Consider the following 20,235-nt stretch of genomic DNA (forward strand, 5'->3'; position numbering starts at 1 on the left):
CGATTCAACTTTTTCAAGTGTAATATTCAGTATTTTCTAACCACAGTTTTCAAAAACTTTGGGGAAGCAAATATTTGCTTGTGACTTTTCTCCTGTCTAATCCTCCACTATAGACCATATCCCTTGCTAGTGTATCTATCTCACCTTGGTGGGTAGAGCTCTCAGTCCACACCACTGAATGAAACAGTGTGGCTCCCTAGTGCAAATTTCCTGAGAGCCCCTTCCCTGAGCATGTGCCAAGAATCAAATCTTGGCCACTTAGTGCTCTGTGCTCCACATGTGAGCTCACGGCGCGTTGAGCAGCCGTGCTAACTGAGATGGATAGCCCTGTCAAACAGGAAGCTGGCACACCAGGATGCAAGCAGTGGGATACAATGACCTTTACATTCAGGAAAAAATATCCCTAAAATGGCATGAAAAGTTTATGGGGGGAAGGGGGGGGTTTCTTTTATTTCATCTAGGCACATAGCATAAAATAAAAGCAATGGTGCCCAGTATGCAATTTGCTCGGGATCAAATCTTGAATCCCTTACACAAGAAAGTCATCAGAGAAAGGAAATGAATCATCCTTTATCACACTACTTTGAAAGCAGTGGACTTAACAGTTCAGCTGTTATTACTGCACCCGACAGGCCAAGCGCTCGGATTCAGACCCCGCTTGGACTCATAATGATCCATGGTGTACTACCTGCCCTGGGAAAACATTCCCAACCCCTGGTTTCAGATGGGTTGCTCTCTCGGTGGAATTAAAATCTGATTAAAAAACTTAAAACCTTTTTAAGATGGTGATGAACTGCTTACAGAATCAGAGTCAAGGGCTTGGATATTAAATTCCATGTCTTTGGTCGCCATATTTGTAACTTTGTATTTATTGCTTAATCTCTCACAGTTTTCTTATCTGAATAAATGGAGGCTCTGACTGACAGGATTTATATAATGAGGGACTTATAAAAAACATTGCAAAAATCTGTGGTACATATACAAATGTTAAATAAGAATAGTAATATAGAAAATTAATAGATAAAACAAGACCAGGAAGTCACATATTTCCCTCCCTTGGTTATAATCATTATCATAAACTATACAATTCAATCACTTCAGCTAAAATCCAATAATAATCATTCCACTGGGTCAAAATTTTTTTTTCATTTTTCAAGGTTTGGGGGATATTTGTTTTGTCAACTCCTTGCCATGAAAGAACAATGGCTAATGCTTCAGAGTGAAATAACAATGGGCTCCCCAGTACTGTAAAATTCACACAGAATAATGACACAATATTTAATTAAATAGATAAAATGAATTGATCACAAAGACACTGAGATTTTTGTTGTTGTTTTGTTTTGCTTCTTTTTATTTTTTTTTCTTAATTTTACTGACTGGACTACCCTGAAATTAGAGCAATTATCAAAGATACAAAAGTTTGGTAAAATACATCCATTTTCTTCTGCTTAATTAAAAGCTGAGTGTAAAGTGCAGAAGCTGCGGGCCCAAAGCAATAAATAAAGGTAGAAAAATGAAAGCTTATAAATCACGTATTAAAGTTTGGATAGTTAGGATCAAATATCTCCATACTCTGAGAACACTACTTCAACTACTTAGAGAAAATAACTGAACCATCAACACCAACGAACCTATGATGATTACTGCTTTTTAAAATGCATGTTTCTTTTGGTGGGCCTAGAGGTGCTGGTCAAATGCTTGCCAAAGCAACCAGAAAACAAGATGCTGCAAGAAACATTCTGCTATTCATTGTCTGGAAAAGATGTTAAGCGTGATCATTCTCCTCCAACCCTTGTTTGGAGAATTATTTCAGGAAACATATTCTTCCTCAAATCAGGACACACAGAGGCGAGGGGAGGAGAGGGGACACACATTAATACCTTGTGCCTGAGCTGCGGAGCTGTGGGAGTACCCCAGGGCCAGGAGCGCCGTCTCCACCAGCTGGCTGAAAAGCACATCTTTTCGAACCAGGACGAACTCTGCGTGTTCTTCTCTGTTGTCATATTCAAGAGAGCCATCCAACTGCTCCACCACACAAAAGACAGGAATCATCAAACCTGCAGAAACAAAATTCAAGAGCAAAACACAAACATTACAAAGCGAATCTCAGTCACCGTGATGAGAAGGGAAGAGGCAGTTATAAAGTTACTCATCTGTGATCGACAATGCTTTAGATCAAGCAAGCCTCTTAGGTGGACGCCCCCCGACCTTCCTTATTACTATCAGAACTGCAGCAGAATTGCCCTGCACAATCCGAGGGCAGAAGCCCTCGGATTCCAGCCACTAAAGTGTGGAGTTTGCCGATCAGAGGTGTCCTGACTGAGACCCTCACTCCACAGCTGGCACATAGCTGAGGTCGAGGTGACCTTCTAGACCTGTACATCCTTCACGTCTACGGTTTTAGCACTAACTGTTAATTAGGACTAGTATTTCCAGATCAGATCTGCTTTTGTCTGGAAATGTAAGATATCTAGTAGAGAGGCATATTTGATTTCAGGGCCTAAGCTATCATGTGAATATGTCTAAGAAAGTCAATAGGAATTTTTAAAAAGTCACTCTTACATCTTTTAATCCTTCTAAATCCTGGTAAATAGGTCATCAATTAGCCTGGAAATACCGTGCTCACAAAAATCTTAACTGACATTTAACTTCTGTCAAAATACACATCCAAATGTAAAATTTGTCCTTTTTTTAAATTATTATTTTACATATCACCACCAGTTACCACTATCAAGGGAATTGTCTCCTCTTGTGTTTTCAGAGAAAAGAAGTAAACTACCCTAAAGAATAAAGCAAATTAGTCTAGTTGAAAATCTGTTGAAATCTGTTGTCACTGAAATATTTCTCTGCTTTGTATCAAAGTGTGAAAAGCTAAAAAATGTTTAATTCGCCGAAGATTTTTTTATAAACTGTTTTTTATTTTTAAAAAAGTCATACAGGCATTTAAATCTAAACATAGCCAAGGCATAAGAAGATCAAAGTTTTACCAACATACGAGTAATAAACATGGACTCTGCCCCATGTAATTCACACAAATTAGTATGTTATGGAATAAGATCTGTTCTGGGTCTTCTCTCTTCGTGCAAGAAAACCAGAAGTTATAAAGGACAGGTGGGCCGGGCCAGCGGAGAGATGAGGGGGAGGTGGACAATTAGTTGGTCACTGCTGAAGGCACTTTACAATAAAAATAAGAGCTCTGTGAAAATGGCATATGGGCTTCTGCCTGTGACACAGAGGCTGCAAGGGAGTTCTTCTAAAAGCCCCTCCCCTCTGCCTAGACCCTAGAAGCCTCCTGAGTCACTCTGATCTGGAAAGCTGACGGTGGGAGCAGACACTCTGCAAACTACCAGGTCACAGATGTAGGTTTTTGTTCTAAAGATAATACAATGGTGCAACTGGTTCCCATGTGCTAATTATTATTATTAAAGATAATAAGTATAGGGTGTAATTATTAAATATAATCATTATTAACAATAATAATACTTATTAAGAATTGTTATCATTAAGGATCATGGTAATTATTATTAAGCCAGCACAACAGTCTAACAAGTCACACCATACCATTCCCCGGGACAACTACTGACTCTGTACTCACTCTTAAGAACAATACGGCAGCATCATGGTTGGTAGCCAAATATACTATCTGTGGTATGGATTTATGGAAAATAGGAAATAAGGGTGGAGGCAGACTGATTGTTTTAGACAAACGAGGTAATTTAGCCTGCCTGGCCACGTGATGCCTTATAAAATATTTTTTTTAATTGTGACCAGTACCGGCATGCTTGCTTATTTATGCCCAATTTATTCCCAAATGTATGTAAGACATGAAATGAATAACATAAATTAGATTGCCTCCAAATTATCTTTGTGCTCATTCATTTATCCATTTTTTATTTCCCAAACACCTACTGTGTGCCAGGTATCCCCTGTGGTTTCAGAGATACACGTAAGAGCAAGTATGATGTGGGTCCTGCCCTCAATGCTGTTGAAGGTGTTGTAAAAATCTTCCCAAGCAAGCATAATGGCATTTTATAGGACCTATCCATCAGTCCTTACCAGCAGAGAATAACCCCTAATTAGACCTTTTAACTCTTACATACTGGTATATGATCTTTGTCCAAGGAAGCAGGTTGATTTCTACTTTTAATGATTTCAGTGTATGCACACATAGGGCCATGTAGTCAGTGGTGCCATAAGCTACCTCACCACTAATACCTATGTGTACATAAGTTTCAATGCTGAAAATCCATGTGCAGTTCCTAATGTCAACATCTGAGTGTCACACATCTGGGAATCACAGATAAGGCCTTTCAATGAATCTAGTTGCCTCCATAAGTGATCATGTATCCATTACTTAGGAACCATAAATCTTTCTCAAGTCTGTGGTCAACTGAAAAAAAAACCAAAGACCCTATTAATTTTTAAAATTAAAATGTTCAAGGATTGAGATACGAAATACGGCATTAAAGGGGTCTATGTGGCTCCCGGTGTATGGAGCCTGCTTCTCCCTCTGCCTATGTCTCTGCCTCTCTCTCTCTCTCTCTCTCTGTGTGTGACTATCATAAATAGATAAAAATTTAAAGGGGTCTATGCTATTCAAGAACTTATGTTTTGAAAGAGTCAGTTACCAAAATATTTCCTAAACATTTTAGTTCAGTAATTAAAGAAATATTGTTATCCGACATGAGAGCAATAACTCCTTCCAGTCAAAAAGCAAACACCCATCCTTCACAGGCATCACCTATTTTTAAAGAAAGAAAGAAGAAAAAATAAATAAATAAAAGACTTTGAGGTCATTTATAAAATAAAACAATATTAACCACAAGTGTATGATGACAGAATTTAAAGTTAGTCTGAAAGCACATAAATGAGCTACTAAAAAATAAAGACGTTATATAAAGAAAAATGTACCTTTTCACTAGAATTTCATAGATCTAAGCAATTGTGACTTTTTTTCAATGAAACACTTTTTACAAAAGAAGAGGAAAAATAAGTGTGATTACTAGTAATAATAGCAAGAGAAATGAAAAATGGTAAAACAGTACAGTTGGGGTCAAGCGTGAGGAAGAAAATTAAGGCATAGGTTTTAAAAACTTAAAATCAGCAAATCCCTGGAAAAAAAACTATAAAAGGATGAGTAGAAATATACGTCAAAAAAAAAAAAAAAAAAGACATTCCATTTAGTCCCGGCTGCTCCCCCTCACTCTCTCCAGACCAAAGAGAGAAAAAAGAAGAGACAAAAGTGACAGTGAATGAAAAGATAGGGAGAGTATTTGAAAAGCAATTCAAAAAAATCAATTAAGAATGGGAAGAATTAAAAAGTTCCAATAAAAGAATAACAATATAAAACTAAAATGTATTTAAACAAAATTTAGAAATGATCAAGAAAAAAGAAACTCTTTTTCTAGCCCTGAATCTGGAACTTATGGCATTATTTTTCTTTTATTGTAGCACAGACCCATTTCCAGATGATCAAGTAGTGAACTTTGAACCTTTGATTATAAACCTCGCTAAGCCTTTTACAATTGTGGCAGGTTAAGCAGGTAGTTTCGTCTAAAGGACAGGCACACAGTCCCAGCCATTTGCTAAAGATGAATTGTTCTGACAATTGAGATGAGTGGTAAATTCTGTTGTCACAGAGGCAAAATAAGCAGGATATTCTTTCCACTAGAAAAATGCATTTTCCCAACTGTCATTAGTTCCAATGCTCAAATTGTCATTCTCATTGTGACATTATTTCTGAAGTGCGTATGATTATAAAGGAACCTAATCTTCACCACAGTAGCCAGGGGAACAGAGACAAATGCGAGATGGTCAAATGTGGTGGTGACTAGCTCTGTGTTAGGAAGCAGGCAACTCCTGGATCAAATCCTGGCGCTGTCATCCTTTACCTATTACAGGACCTTGATAATTTGTTTGACCTCTCTGGGGCTCAAATTCCTCCCAGCTAAGACACAAATAATAGTATCTACATCACAGAGTTGTTGTGAGGATTAAGCACTGTGAAATAGTTACGCTGTCTGGCAGCTGTCAAACAGTGCAATCTATTTGTTTTTCTTTTTTCAAAATCAGTATTGATACTGTCAATTAATACCATTATTACCATAAATTAATACCATTAATACAGAGGAAAATAAGAAACTGGTAACTTTTTTCAGGGTCCATAATCAGTGCTCATGAAATTTACTAAAAAGCTGTTCTTCAGCTCCATGTGCCCCAAGCAAAGGGGTGAAACTTTTAAAAACATATTTTATACTCTGAAACTGCTTGCCCAACACGGTAGTAACTAGCCACATGTGGCAACTAAATGCATGAAATGTGACCAGTCCTCAACTGAGATGTGCTATAAATGTAAAATACACACTTGATTTCAATTATGTAATAGCAAAATATAAATAAAGTAAATATATCATGAATAATTTTTAAAAATCACCTGCAAGTAAAAATATTTTGGATGCACTAAGTAAAATATAATATCAAAATTAATTTCATGTTTAACTTCTTTTAAATGAAGCTACTAGAAAATTTTAAATCATACATGTGGCTCATTATATTTCTATGAGAGCTGCTCCACCAAGCAATCTGCCAACACCAACATATACAATGGTTTTTCTGACACAGGATAAAGTCATCACAAACTGATAACTAAGACAATTGTGCAATTGTCTTGAGCATTTCTTGGATGCCCCTCAGTTATCTTTCTTCTGTGTTCCAGATCTTAGGAGACTTGAGGACAGATGTACTGTTGGTTAAACTCCAAAATCTAACATGACATCTTCTCTGCATCATCAGGCAAAGTGCAGGCCATTGTTTTATTTCTAACTATATTAATCCAACTTCTTTAATAAGGCAAAGGTTTTTGATTTTTTTTTTTCCCTTCCCTTCATTTTAAAGAACAATTTCAGCTTTCAGGAAATGCCACAACACCGACATGAAAGTGACCTAAGTGACCTGTAATGCTCTGGATACCTCACCTCAACAACTGAAAGATGAAAGAAAGTCCAGCAGCAGCGAGGGTCTAGAAGATAGGATTATACTGCTTTCCACAAGTCACACAAAACAACCTGGCACTCGCATAACACCTGCTAACTCGCTACGTACTCTAACATACACCCATACCTTTATCTTTCTCCCCACCTCTACCCTATGAGAGGGTATTATTCTTCTCACCCAGTAAATGAGGAAACAAACATGCTCAAAGAAACCGAGCGAGGCACAAGTAGAACTGTTGAGGTTAGCCAATCTAAACCCCAAGCACGCTGCTTTCTTGGGGATGAATAACTACACTTGGAATCCCACACCCATAAAAATCGAAGGGCTTGGCCTTTTAGTAAAGGCCCCTTCACTGCTTGCAAAGTCCAAAAAGTGACATGCATTGCTTAGAAGTAAATTCACCTTTTGACATGTGAGGCACTGAGCTAGGCACACAGGAGTCCCTGCCCTTCAGTCACTCTGGAAAGGCTCAAATAATGAGTCACCCTCTAGTGTAGGTGAGAGTGGGCTCCAGCCTCCAGCCCAACCCCTTTGTCTCCTGGGCCCACCCTCATTCTTAGACCTGCCCCCTGAAGGACAGTAGCCAGTGTGAGATGATAGGAGGCCAACCTTTATCCTCCTCTCTTCCCAAGGGCTCCTGAAACAGTCTATTTTCAGAAGGAAGGCAGCCACAGGGCCCACTCCCTTCCCTGAAGCTGGCAGTATATCTGGTTCTATCACCTGAGAAGGTCCCAGGGCTAATTGAAGATTACAAAGGCTTTAGGGCAGAGCCTCTCATATCTGCTCTCCGTATAAAACTCGGCGTGGAGTAAAGCACCACACTTAGCAACCACCACAATCAATAAATCACAGAACCCTAAAACACTGAAACAAATTCTACCGTGTAAACTGAGTGAGCATGGGGTCTACCAGAGGGCTGGGAGAGGAAGGAGCGAGGGGTGGCAACTATCTTTTCTAATTGCAAATTTATTAGAAAAACAAAACAATTTACCTGTTCTAAAACCTCATTCTCCCTCCCCTCCCCCATCTCTCTCTCTCCATCTCTTCACACACACACACACACACACACACACACACCCCTCCCCCCCATTCACAGACAAGAAGTAACTTCAGTATTAACCTTTAGTATTAGCCTCTACACGCTTCCTCCCACCCTAAAACAACAAAGGCAAGTCTGAGCACCAAAACTGCAGCAAGTAACAGAAAGGAAGAACACGGTGCCCCTTGCCTCCTTCTTCGGGTCCCAAGCAAAATTTCAAGATGGATCAAGTATGTCTTTCTTATTCTCTTTTCTACCCCTGCTGTCCTCTCCCAGGCACCCAGCCTCTTGAGCTATAGTAACCAGAGGCTCCACATTCCACCATTCCACTCCAGCCTCCCATTCCCCCAGGGTCTGAGCTCAAAAATTCCAAAGAGATTAATAGATAAAAAGATGCTACACTTTGCTGTTTGAATGGTTTAGCAGCCCTTTAATCTCCTTAGATAGATATATATTTGTAAGATTTTTTATTTTTTATTTATTCATGAGAGACAGAGAGAGAGGCAAACATAGGCAGAAGGAGAAGCAGGCTCCTCTCAGGGAGCCCAACGCAGGACTCAATCCCCAGACCTGGGATCAGGACCTGAGCTGAAGGCAGACATTCAATTGCTGAGCCACCCAGGCATCCCAGATAGATATATTTTCATTGTAAAAGAAACTCATTGTATCCCACATTAACTTCTAATGGAATTTCAGGCAATGCAATAAAAAAAAAAAAAAAATGTTTTCACCAGTCTTGGCGTGGTGGGGGAGCAAAAATATCTGGGAGCCAGGGAGCTATCCACAGGTAGACTAGAGGTCCTCTAGGCTCCTCTAAGCTGCCCCACTTTCCAAAATTTCTCTCTGACCCTTGCTTGTGAACAAAGATTCTCTAAAGGATTAATTCATTTGTCTTTGTTGTTGGCTTTCTTTTTAAGTCTCACTGAAGAGGAAGCAAGAGCTGGCAAGAGGTGGGGCAAGCTGTGTTGTTCAAAGGTGGAGGAACACAGTTAATCCTCCAATGATGGAGAAGGTAAAATTTGCTTAATAATTACTCTAAGGGCATATTAAGTCATATATGCAGAAATTTTATTTCACGTTCATCCATGACCCAGTTATTTGTAACTCAAGGTTAAATCTCCAAATAAAGTTTCAACAATAAAGCTCCTTGATGCCTCTCTCCCTTTAGGAAGTGGGGTGGGGAGGTAAGATTATCAAGAAATACTTTATTCTCAGAATCCTGTCTAGTAAAACCAGACACTACCAAGCAGCCCCTGAGGCAGATCTTAACTTTGGAAGATAAGAACAAAAATAGGCCAGGGGTGGGGCAGCCTGGTGAACTCTAGTCCTCTCTTATTATCACCCTAAAGGCTCAAACTGAGCTTAAAGTGGTAGGGGAAGGAGATGGGTTCTGGTCTTCCAAGCCTGTCCCCAGATTGAGAGATCACAATTCAACCTGAAGTCAGATCTGAAGGCTGCAGGATCAACTCCTCGTCTCTCAATGCTCCTCATTTACAGAAGTGTGTTAGCAGGATCAAGTTGGCCGGGCAGTTTGCAAAACAGGATTTCACAGGCACACAGGAGGCACAGTGTGGCTACTTATCTAAACAAAAAAGCCTGAGCTACACCTGGGAACTGGGCCATAGCAAGCCTGATCCCACGGAACTCAATTCCCTGATGTCAGGAACGTCCAGTTAGAGTGAATGAGAAGCCTGCCTTTTCCTTCTCCAACATGGGCTGGACTTAGATAAGTCTTCTTCACTCTCTCACTCCCTGCTCCATCCCTGAGCCTGACTGATAGCAAGTCCAAAACAAATCTTGGTTCAGTTTAACAAAATGCTATTCTAGCTAGACATTAATAATAACCACCATTAGTAGGCAATGTCAGTTCTGCTTTTTTACCCTGTTACTTCCCAGGTGAACCCATCACATCAGCATATAAGAAAAGATTTGCACTGCATTGCATTCAGCATCTGCACACAAGAAAGGCTTTCTAAGAAACAATCCACACAAGTGGACTTAGGACCTCACTCCATGTTCTCCAGGGCTGTGTGTGACCACTACTGACAGAAATTGTTGGCTTATCAGTCTATTGGTGTAAGACTCAAGGAAGGCATCGCAGTCTATTGGGTGTTAAGACTCAAGTGGCTAGCAGCACTGTGCTCTGTGACTGTACACATCCTGAAACCCTGGAGATCTGATCTGCAGTCCTATAGATCCTACACTGAAGGGCTGCAACATCTTTTCTAAATCAGAGCGACAAAATGTTTACTGACCCCGAAATTTAAAAAAAAAAAAAAAAATTAAGAAAAAAGTAGAATATGTAAGTTTGATTATCTCAGAGGAGTTCAAACATTAAGTATCCCTTAGTTCAAAACTAAATTTTTGAGGTTCTTTTCATAGTGGGTTATAAATGCATATATTAATAGAGTCTTGAGACTCAATGGTATGTTAAAATAAGTATACCATAATTTACTAATACTCAGATTTCTGTCCCTCGTAATATAAAATTTTATTCTAGAGGTGTCTGAGAAGATAATTTTTCAGATAGCATTTAGGTGGAGATGTATGTGCTGCTCCCCTCATTCTCATTATCCTCCCTGGAAAAGCTATTTGGAACGTAGAGTCCCAAAAGTCAGGAAGAGAGTCAATAAAAATTGTCTTTATACTAACATTTGCTTTATCACCTCAGGTTTTGAGCTTTGCCTAAATGTTATTCTACCTAATTTAACAATTAAAATAAAAAAATCTTTGATTGATTTCTCCAGTGTAGTGTTAAGGAAAGGTTAACTGTATTGAGGTTCACTAGCAAGAAATTAATAAAGGAATCAAGCACTCGGCTCTCAATAAGACAAGACTACCCAGATTTCTAGAGGGAATATTTCATAGCACAAGCATGTTTTCTTTGGGGAGTTTAACTCACCAAAATTATTAAAAATTGAGATCAAACACTGGTGCAAAGCCCCAAAGGAAATCATACTAGAGTGGAGAGATTTTTATCAAATAAAAACCTGAAAAGGTGAAGTTTTTATAGTAAAAAATAAAAGGCTTTCTCCTTACAAAAGGAAATCCTACTCTCTATGTTTAGGGATAAAACAGCAAAACACGTAGGGGCGTCTAATAGATGGGTAAAAATCATCACGGTGAAGTGAATGCAGATTGCACAAAGCCAAGCTTAGCCGGGCAGCCAGCACCACTAAAAGCCACCCTCATTCTCGTACCCAACAAATGCCTCCACAGATAGGTGATAGCAAGCAAGCCCTTGAAAGGGCTGACACAAGGAGAAGAAAAAGAACAAGGAGGGAGCAAGAAAGTCAAAATCATAGTGTGCATTCTGCAGTTCCCTAAGGGTACACCAAGATCTCTGGATCGCAATACATAGGATATTATTATTGTGACTGAGATGAAGTTAATAAAACCCAGCATACGGACTGGGGAGGCTCAGGTCCCCACTGATGGAATACTTCCCAGACAAGACATTTTAAGTATATAGGTACCTGTGCAATTTACACCAATTACTTAAATAAGAAAAAGAGAACAGAGAAAACTCATATATTTTTCACTCTATGATTCTAAGACATCCCCTTTGTGATGTACATAATTTCCAAGAGAGAATATTACATTTAATATTTAAAAACAACTAAAGACATCCCTTCAGCTACAACATACAAATTCACTGAAAATCTTATTTTCATCTTTAATGTTATCCAAAGGGTATCATCCAGCCACAGGAGGAATGTTATTCCGCTTTAAACTGTCTTTGAAAAGTGTCACCAAAGCCTAAAGTGATTTACATGGGCCCCCACCCCTGGCGTAGGGTGGGGGAAGAAGGATGGTAAATCTCCATTGAATAGATAGTACAAGTTTCTACGTTCATTAAAGCAAAAGACCCTGAAAGAATCCCGCACCTTTTTAAATCTGGGGTAATCCCAGATACGAAACATCTCAATCTCCAAGATTCCACTTCTGGATTCCCTGGATTCCTAATTTCTTGAACTCTCGAATAACTTCTGAGCCACAAAATCAAGCGTATTTATGTAGTTTCACCCCCAAAGGGCCAGTTCCAAAAGATATAATCTCATAAATCCACCACCAAATAACAGAAAAGACAAGTCTAGGACTATTTTTCAAACTCTGCGTTAAAGGAGAAAGGGGTTCCTTCTGGGGTGAGCCGAGGCGAGCGCCGGGGTGGCCAGGGTGCCCAGGGTGCCCTACCCCTGGTGCGGAGAGGAGCCACTTGCTCTTCGCACCATCGCTACCCGCAGCATGAAGACGATGAAGACATGAAGACGATGAAAGAAACGATACCTAACAGTTTCCGCGGACAGAAACGCATCTCTTTATTTCGTTAACAGAAGCAGGATCGCCAAAGTGATCTGTTTTCCAAGAGCGAGCCTGTGTTTACTCTATGCCCGAGAGGCTGGCAGCCAGAAGGAGGGCTCCGAGAGTTCTATCAAAGGGACAAGACACTTGCACCTCAGAGGCTCTCCCTGGGTAGAGAACTGTCTCCCTTGAACTCGCTTTCAAGCTATACATCAATCTTCAATATAATTATGTTTGACAGACTATAAGCTCTTGGCAGTTAACTTGTTTACAATAAATGCTTAGTTTGGGTACACGGACTGTATTTCAGTTTTATAAATATCAAACACAAACCTACAACAGTCCCATTATGGGGCTGGGAATTATTTTGCTATAAATCTTTTTATTGGGGGGCCAAGGGAATTACTTTGCAGCTTGTTTTCCACTAACCACTTGGAACAGTGTGAAAAGAGGTACATTTATACTCTGACCCTGTGCTAATTGGAATCCTATACATTTCCATGGGAGAGCGTGCATATCAATCCTGAACGTGCAGGTCGCCTCCCGCCGCTGACAGTTTTGCCATGGTGGCAAAAAAATACACATGCAACAGAACAGTTCTCGCCAAAGTCACGGCTCTTTGTGTGGCTTTTATTCTCCTCAAAGTCTCTTGGTAACTAATGGCCATTTGTGACAGCATTGGCAGGCCTTCAGTGGTAAGCTCTAGTTTTTTTTTTGGGGGGGGGGGGTTATAAGTCAGCTATAAAAATGTGCTTAAGGCTCAAACTTACTACAGGAACAGGACTGTAAATAGAGTGAGTCTTGCTGAATGTTACTTGGAGATTCATCTGAGAAGGGAAAAAAAAAATCAGGATTACCTTAGTTACTCTTGTAAAGAGTCTTTATTTACTTAGGTCTTAAATATGTAAAACTTACTTTCAGAGAATAATTTGCTCCTCTTATCCCCCCTCAATAATAAAGGGAGTTTAGTCCTGACACCACACTTGCCACAGCTATAGCACAACATCTTGTCTGAATGGAGCCTTGGAAGCTAGACTCTGCGCAAGCGTCAGGAGGACCCTGGCTTTGCCCCACTCTGCTCCAGGAGCACTCTCCTCGCAGCATCCACCTTCACCAGCGTTCGGATGCTATCCAAGGGGTATCACCCAGCCACACAGGGAATGTTATTCCCCTTTCAACGGTCTTTGAAAAGTGTCACCAAAGCCTACAGTGATTTATTTGGTTTTCAGAGGGTGACAAGTCGTCATTCGCTGACGAAGGGTGGGCAAGGGTTGGTGTCCTCACTTGTTTTTAATTTCACAATTACCTTGTAATCAGATCCCTGTATTATTTCAACTTCAACGTAGTATTAACATACAGAAAAGATTTTTTTTTAAATTTTCCAAAATACTTAACTGCTGGGATGTGTCTGTCACTTTATTATCTAATAGCTAGATTCCAACCTCTTCCCTTTTAGTCAATGTTATAATTTCAGCTGACATAAAGAATTTTTTGTCTCTCACCTCCTAATAAAGAAGATAAGGAACTGATTTATAAGTCTCAAGGGTCATCACATTTGATTTCATTTAAAATTTTACCACATGAGTTTCATACATGAGAGAGAGAGAGATTGGAAAAGTATTTTCATTGCATTATCGGCCTCACAGGTTTCATCAATAACAAAAGCACTAGTTTACAATGTGAACTAATGGAAAATGGTTAAATTCACCTAAAATAATCAATCTCTTTCCCCCCTGCCCAATTTAAATAAGCCCTTTTAGGACCTTGACTATTTAACTGTTATTTACTTGGGGAAGGGGAGACATGGAGAAGGTGACTGTACAAAAAAGGGAAAAAAAAGAAAACTTTTTTTAATTGTACAACAAAAATTCCCTCCAAGGCAAAAATATATTATGCCAAGTTCCACCCAGAATTAATGTTTAGGTTTAAATTATAAAGTCCAGAAAAAACGGAACCACTAATAGACCCTTAAAGCTCGTGGCATTCGTCACCGCTGTTAGGTTATGTAAATGTTAAAACTGAAAAACCCTTTGCTGACAAAAGTATTTTAATGAAGGTGCTATTAAGTAGACTCTCTGAACTGATTAAAAAAAAAAAAAAGCCTTTTGAGCTGTTTGATATGAATTCCACTCTAAAGGAGATTACACTTGGGACAGTTCTGGGATTATGAGACCAACCCTATCTTATTCCTTTCGCTTTACCATCCTCAGAAAGGTTTTTAAATATTGAACCCAAGAAAATTCTTAGCTACAGATCAAAGAAATATTCTCCCCTAACTGTGTTAACAGAGTCCAACCGTGGGTTCCAGACGCTCTGAGGGCCAACATTGTAGCTTTAGGGCCCCCACGACGAGCAGGGGTTAACTCCACTGTCTGGCTACCTCCACTGTCATCATCAAAGCTGCCAGGAGTTCACAGTTTCTAGGAACAGAGTAAGAAATATAGCCCGGGCTGAAACGAGCCACTGACTTTGGCTGCCGCCGGCCAGCTCGCTCCAAGTTGCTGAAAGCTCCACTCTGGGGAATGAGGCCTGGAGGCTGAGCAACGTGAAGGATTATGGATTTAATAATGGCTCCGGTGGTTGCCAGCGGAGGCCAGAGCCCAGGCATCTCAAGTGACGGTCTCTGTGGCTGGAGTGGATGTCAGTGATGCGCATACGTGGAAACTCAGGGTCCCCGACCACCCCACGTGGGCTGGGAAGAAATAAGGGCGCTCAGGGTTCACGCTCAAGTCTCTCTCCCCACCTCAGCCTGGTTCTGACCAGAGGAAGGAGAACCGCAGGCCCAGGGATCACACCCAACCTCTCCTAGGAGGCAGCTTTGGAGTAGGGGAAGTCCTCACTACTTTCGTCCTCCATTTACACAGGCTCAAAAACAAAAATAAAAACAAAAACAAAAAGAGGAGGTAGTTATACCTCAGGTAGACTTTAAGACAATGTGATTTCCTTTCTCAAACTTACGAAGACAAAATCAGTGGCCACCTTCAATTGTCTCCTGAGCAACCACCTCCCAGGGGCTCCTTTCTGAACTTTCTAGGGGGGCTCAAACACCAAAGGGTCTCTCCCCAAGACAGATTTTAGCTAATAAACACAACAAAGTAAGTGAAAAGCATTTCAGTAATTCTGCATCCTCTTCAAGACTAAAAATGTGTACACTGTGTGACAGGTCCACCTCATTTTTCTTAATGATGTTTTTATTATTCTTTCACTCAATTAAAGCAGAAATGGATATTGCATCTTCTGACTGTATAATTGTTATTGTAATCTGTTTTCGATCACTGCTTGGGAAATAGGTCCAAAACAACATAAACTCTCCACTGCCTCAGAAGGCAAGTCATTTTCTTTTACTACGACACTTAAAGAGACATTTATCATGCTGCTCTGTTAGCATCTTTGGATTATGATAAAAGAAAGTTCTTGTTCTGTTAACCAAAAAAATAGAATGTTTTGAAAACACTGCCATTTAAAGAGTTTTGATATGAATGCTTTTTCCTAATAAGCGATCAATTTTGCCTTTCCTTATACATATAAAGAATTGGAACAAATGCAATAAAAAAAATATGCAATCTTAATATAGGGAATAATCAGGAAATTGGAAAATCAATCATATTCAGTCATAAAAGAACTGATACACTTGCCTTCCAGCCAAATACAAAAGCAAGTAAAAAAAAAAATTGTTTTAAAGAAAGAAAAAGATATCTCTGCTTAACATGATGAAATTAAAATTGTTTCTACAAAAAATGCAAATCATCTCTGTCAGATCTTGGTGGTTTGGAAAACATTTGCTCTCACTGGAGTCTCTATTAATTTTTTTTTTTTTTTTTTTTCCGTATCGGTCCAACACTTCAACAAATAAAGTCACTGAGCAGCATGCCGGGCACATTTCAGTAACTGTGCAACCATCAGTGGGCACCAAATAGTCACTGTTTATAAGTAGTAGCTTGCATTATTTCCTCTGAACTTTTTAATTTCTGTTGTCATGTTAAATGCTATCATTTCATGACCCACTGTGCTAAGACAGAACTCCATTCCAATGATAAGACAACTAGTTAAGAGAAGATCCAAATTTGCCTTAGACTGTGAGCAACTAAAAGGGAAATCTACTTCTTCCCAGAGTCTTACTGTCCTCATGTATCATAACCACAAATCTACATTACGGCTGCCATAATTGGCTGATAACTTTAGCGCAAGGTTTAGATTCCTGAAATTTCTATTAATGCTCTTTTCTTCATTTTAAGCATTTGCCAAACTAATAACTATAATATTCACTAAGTTTATTTTTAAGTTTTAAAGATACACACACATCAGTGAAAAATGGAGAAAATACATCCCATAAACCCTACTGCCATAATTACATACTTAAGGCACATTTATTCCATTTCAGGTCATTTTTACCTAGTTTTTTAAAAATCTGTAATAAGTAAAACTTTTCAAATGAGAGGAAAAAGACACAAGTTGTAGAAGACCATTTCTGGTGTAGTCTTTTCACTTCATTATACTGATTTTGCCATAATTTTTAAATCACTTGCTATTAAACACGAAAACAATTCTGCTAATTGAAACCAAAAAAATTATATAGAAAGAGTTCCGTGCTTTTGGAAACTCCAGCATGGAACATTTTTACATAAACACTGTGTAGCATGAGGTGCTTGCAGAGCTCGTTTCATGTAAAAGAAGAAAATAAATGTTTGGCTGATCACTGACAATAAGGGAACCAATGTGACTTCAGAAAATGGAAAAGAAGACACTATAGAGGCTACATTTGTGCTTTTTTGGAAATCTGTAAGTACTCAACTGGCTTTTGTTTTAACTCATACCTCAATTCCACTCAGGGCCGTCTACTTGGACTTTGAAATATCTATCGCATTACCCGTAAGTAGTAGGATGATGAATCCTTTGTATATAAAAATCCATTTTTAACACATAGACATTTTCAAACCTCTATTGCACTTTAAAATAAAAGGAATTCACAACTCTCTTTACTGGCACCCTAAATTAATGCTAGAGAGCAGTGGTGATTGGAAGTGAGAAAGGCCCCATATAATCAAAGTCAGCAGAGGGAAATCACTCATTTTAAAATCACTATAAAGAAAAGAATGGAAGCTAAAAGGCAAACTCTTCATTTTTCGAGCTAAGCATAAAGGTCTTCTACTTGAAACCCTTTCTTCCTTTCTTTCCTTCTTTCTTTCCTTCTTTCTTTCTTCTTTCTTTCTAAATAATGAGTTAAAATGTATGGGTTAGATCCAATATTTCACTGCTGTTCTTATTCTTGGGGAGTTGGGGGGGGGGGGGGGACGTGCTGCCAAAGCTTCTGAAAAGAGAGTTTGGGCTGCTAATTTTCCGTTCACAAAATCTAAATTCCCCTTATGCATCTCACACAACTCATGAAATAATATGAAACAGTATTATATCACTGCAAATTGAGACATTTTTATCAAAATAAAGAGTGATGATGCCAACATTTCATTTGTCATTTCCCACTTGTCACTTTTCACTGACAAACTGTTACACATACAACTTTTGTCAAATGCTCCATCTTTAAATATGTTCCAAAATGCCATTGTACCTCAGCATTCATATAAGGAAGATAGCAGAAAGTACTGTTACTACACATTAGTTACATAAGTTTTTTTTTAAAGCCTACTTATTAGATAAAAGAATATATAAAGAATTTTTTGTTAATTCACATGCTATGTAGGATAAAGTTTGGCTTCCTGAAATAAGACAAATTGTGAACATATTTTACACACCTAATGTGAGATTATTAGTTATAAGAAACTTTTTTAATGGTGAAAAATTGGGTCACTTTTATCTCAACAGAAACCTAAACACTCTAAAAAGACCTAAAAAATAATACAATTCGGAATTTATCTAGCCCTGTTAATGCCTTTTTAATGTATGCATATAAAGTCCCCACACTGAATTCTCTTTTTAAAAAAGGAAAAATAAAGAAGAACCACCAAAACTGACTGCCTACCAAATATACCTTGCCAGATATACTAAACAATTACCCTGTCTTGCCTGGAATAAAGCTGATTTCCATATTTTTAAAATAATTCAGATTAAAATAATTCAAATTCGTATTCCTAAATCTCTAATAAATGACGGTAAGTCTGTTTACATATACATAAATATAATATATATTCAAGATATCTAAGATGTACAGACTGATTCTACTAGTCACAACCCCCTGGGAATGGATTATATTGCTTATTTTCTACAGGGGTTAAAAAACAGATGCCTTAGGGGACATCTATGTAGTTCCAACACACATACACACACATTTCATTGCAGATGATCTTGAATATATAATGGTCAGTGGGTTTCTGTTGATGGAACACAAGGCTTCCAAAATTACTTGAAACATCAAATTATGCTCAGGACTTTGAGGGGCGGATACCCTATGTTCTGTTTAATGTGTATGTTCCATTGCATATATTTTTTTTTAACCAAGTATGTCTTTATTTTAATAACAGGCCAAGGACTAAAAACACTTTAGAGAAGGGCTATTTTTCTACCTCAGCAAAACTACAGAGGACATGCTAGATTGTTGGATGACCCCAAAGCCTAAGTTCATTCTATTTAAAAAGATCTTAGACCCTTTAAAAAAAAAAAAAAAAAAAAAAGTAGATGTAAGAGGGAAATACAATCTTTTGTCTTTTGAAATAATAACATGGGGCCTCCCTACAAGCATAATAGTGCTCATCCTTTAGCTAAAATGAATTTAATGAGTTTTTGTCATTTTACCCAGGTTGACAACATGTTTCTAAATTTCCAAGTATTTTATACATTTTTAATGTGTCAATATCTATACTCTTTCATATCCGCACTCCTTTCAAAAAGTAAAATGTCTCCCTACAACTGCTAATATGGTGACTGCACCTGACCTGAACTACATTTCTTTTCATCTAAAGGGAAATGTTCCACATGTAGACAATTAAACTAACTGTTGTTGTAGACAATGTTCAGCACTAAATGAGGCCCTGCCCAACAATCGTGATCACATTTGCTTCCCTATTTGAATACATCAGTGTGTATTGCATAATGATTTTTTTCCCCTTGTAACAAGACAGTTATGTTCTTCAAAGGGCTGACTATTAGCAAGAATAATAGGCCTACTTTGGGTCAACTAGTTTATAAGATAACAGGCATTTCCTCAACAAAATTAAACCATTATTTTAAAAACAAATTCTTTTCAAAGAAAAAAAAAAGCAAATTTCTTTCAAAAAAATTTCTTTCAAATATCCCTGAAAGATACTCCCAGTGTTCAAACATTTTACCCTAAAATCTAGAACATTTAACACACAAAAAAAAAAATTATCAAAACTCATAGGAAAATGAAAAAATATCAAAAAGATTTCTGATGTTTAATGCCTCCTATCAGCAAATACACCATCTGGTATACTCAAGCGCTGTTCATTCAGTTTAAATAAAGCTGTCTAAAAGTTCTTCTTTAAGCCAAACATTTAAAAATGAAAATGCCTGTGTTAACAATGAATGAAGCACAATAATTTATTGCTATTAAAGCACAACTGGCCAGCGCCTTTCAGCAGTCCAGGAGGAAAAGAACGCCTTGCTTCCTCTGCAAACTTGATTGGCATCACTTTCATTTTATGCTGTACGTTTCGTGGCTGAAGCATTACATACAGCAGAACATTTTAGGTACTTATGTTAATGGTGGTAAAAAGGATCATCTGATTCTTATTTTCGTCATCCCTAATAATCTTTTCTTTTTTGAAATCTTCAAATAGATCTGTAAGTTTTAATCAACAATTTCACAAATATAAATTTCCCCACCATTAATCATCCTTTTTCAAAATCCTTATGGAGTGAATTACTAGCTGAGAGGGGACGCCAATTCTAGTAAGTGAATGTTACCCAGCAGGGATATAAAGCTGTCAACA

General features: G+C 38.4%; 1 protein-coding gene across 2 annotated transcripts in view; it reads right to left on the reverse strand.

Annotated features, from left to right (window-relative positions):
- Positions 1-20,235, reverse strand: part of SATB2 (SATB homeobox 2) — a 191,459-nt gene that overhangs the window by 159,277 nt on the left and 11,947 nt on the right. For both annotated transcript variants that reach the window (XM_041737694.1, XM_041737693.1), the window contains exon 4: positions 1,881-2,057. In XM_041737694.1, the coding sequence (XP_041593628.1) occupies positions 1,881-2,057 (177 nt within the window). The remainder of the gene's footprint in view (positions 1-1,880; positions 2,058-20,235) is intronic.

Source organism: Vulpes lagopus, chromosome 22 (assembly GCF_018345385.1).
Source record: "Vulpes lagopus strain Blue_001 chromosome 22, ASM1834538v1, whole genome shotgun sequence".
Taxonomy (NCBI): Eukaryota; Metazoa; Chordata; class Mammalia; order Carnivora; family Canidae; genus Vulpes; species Vulpes lagopus.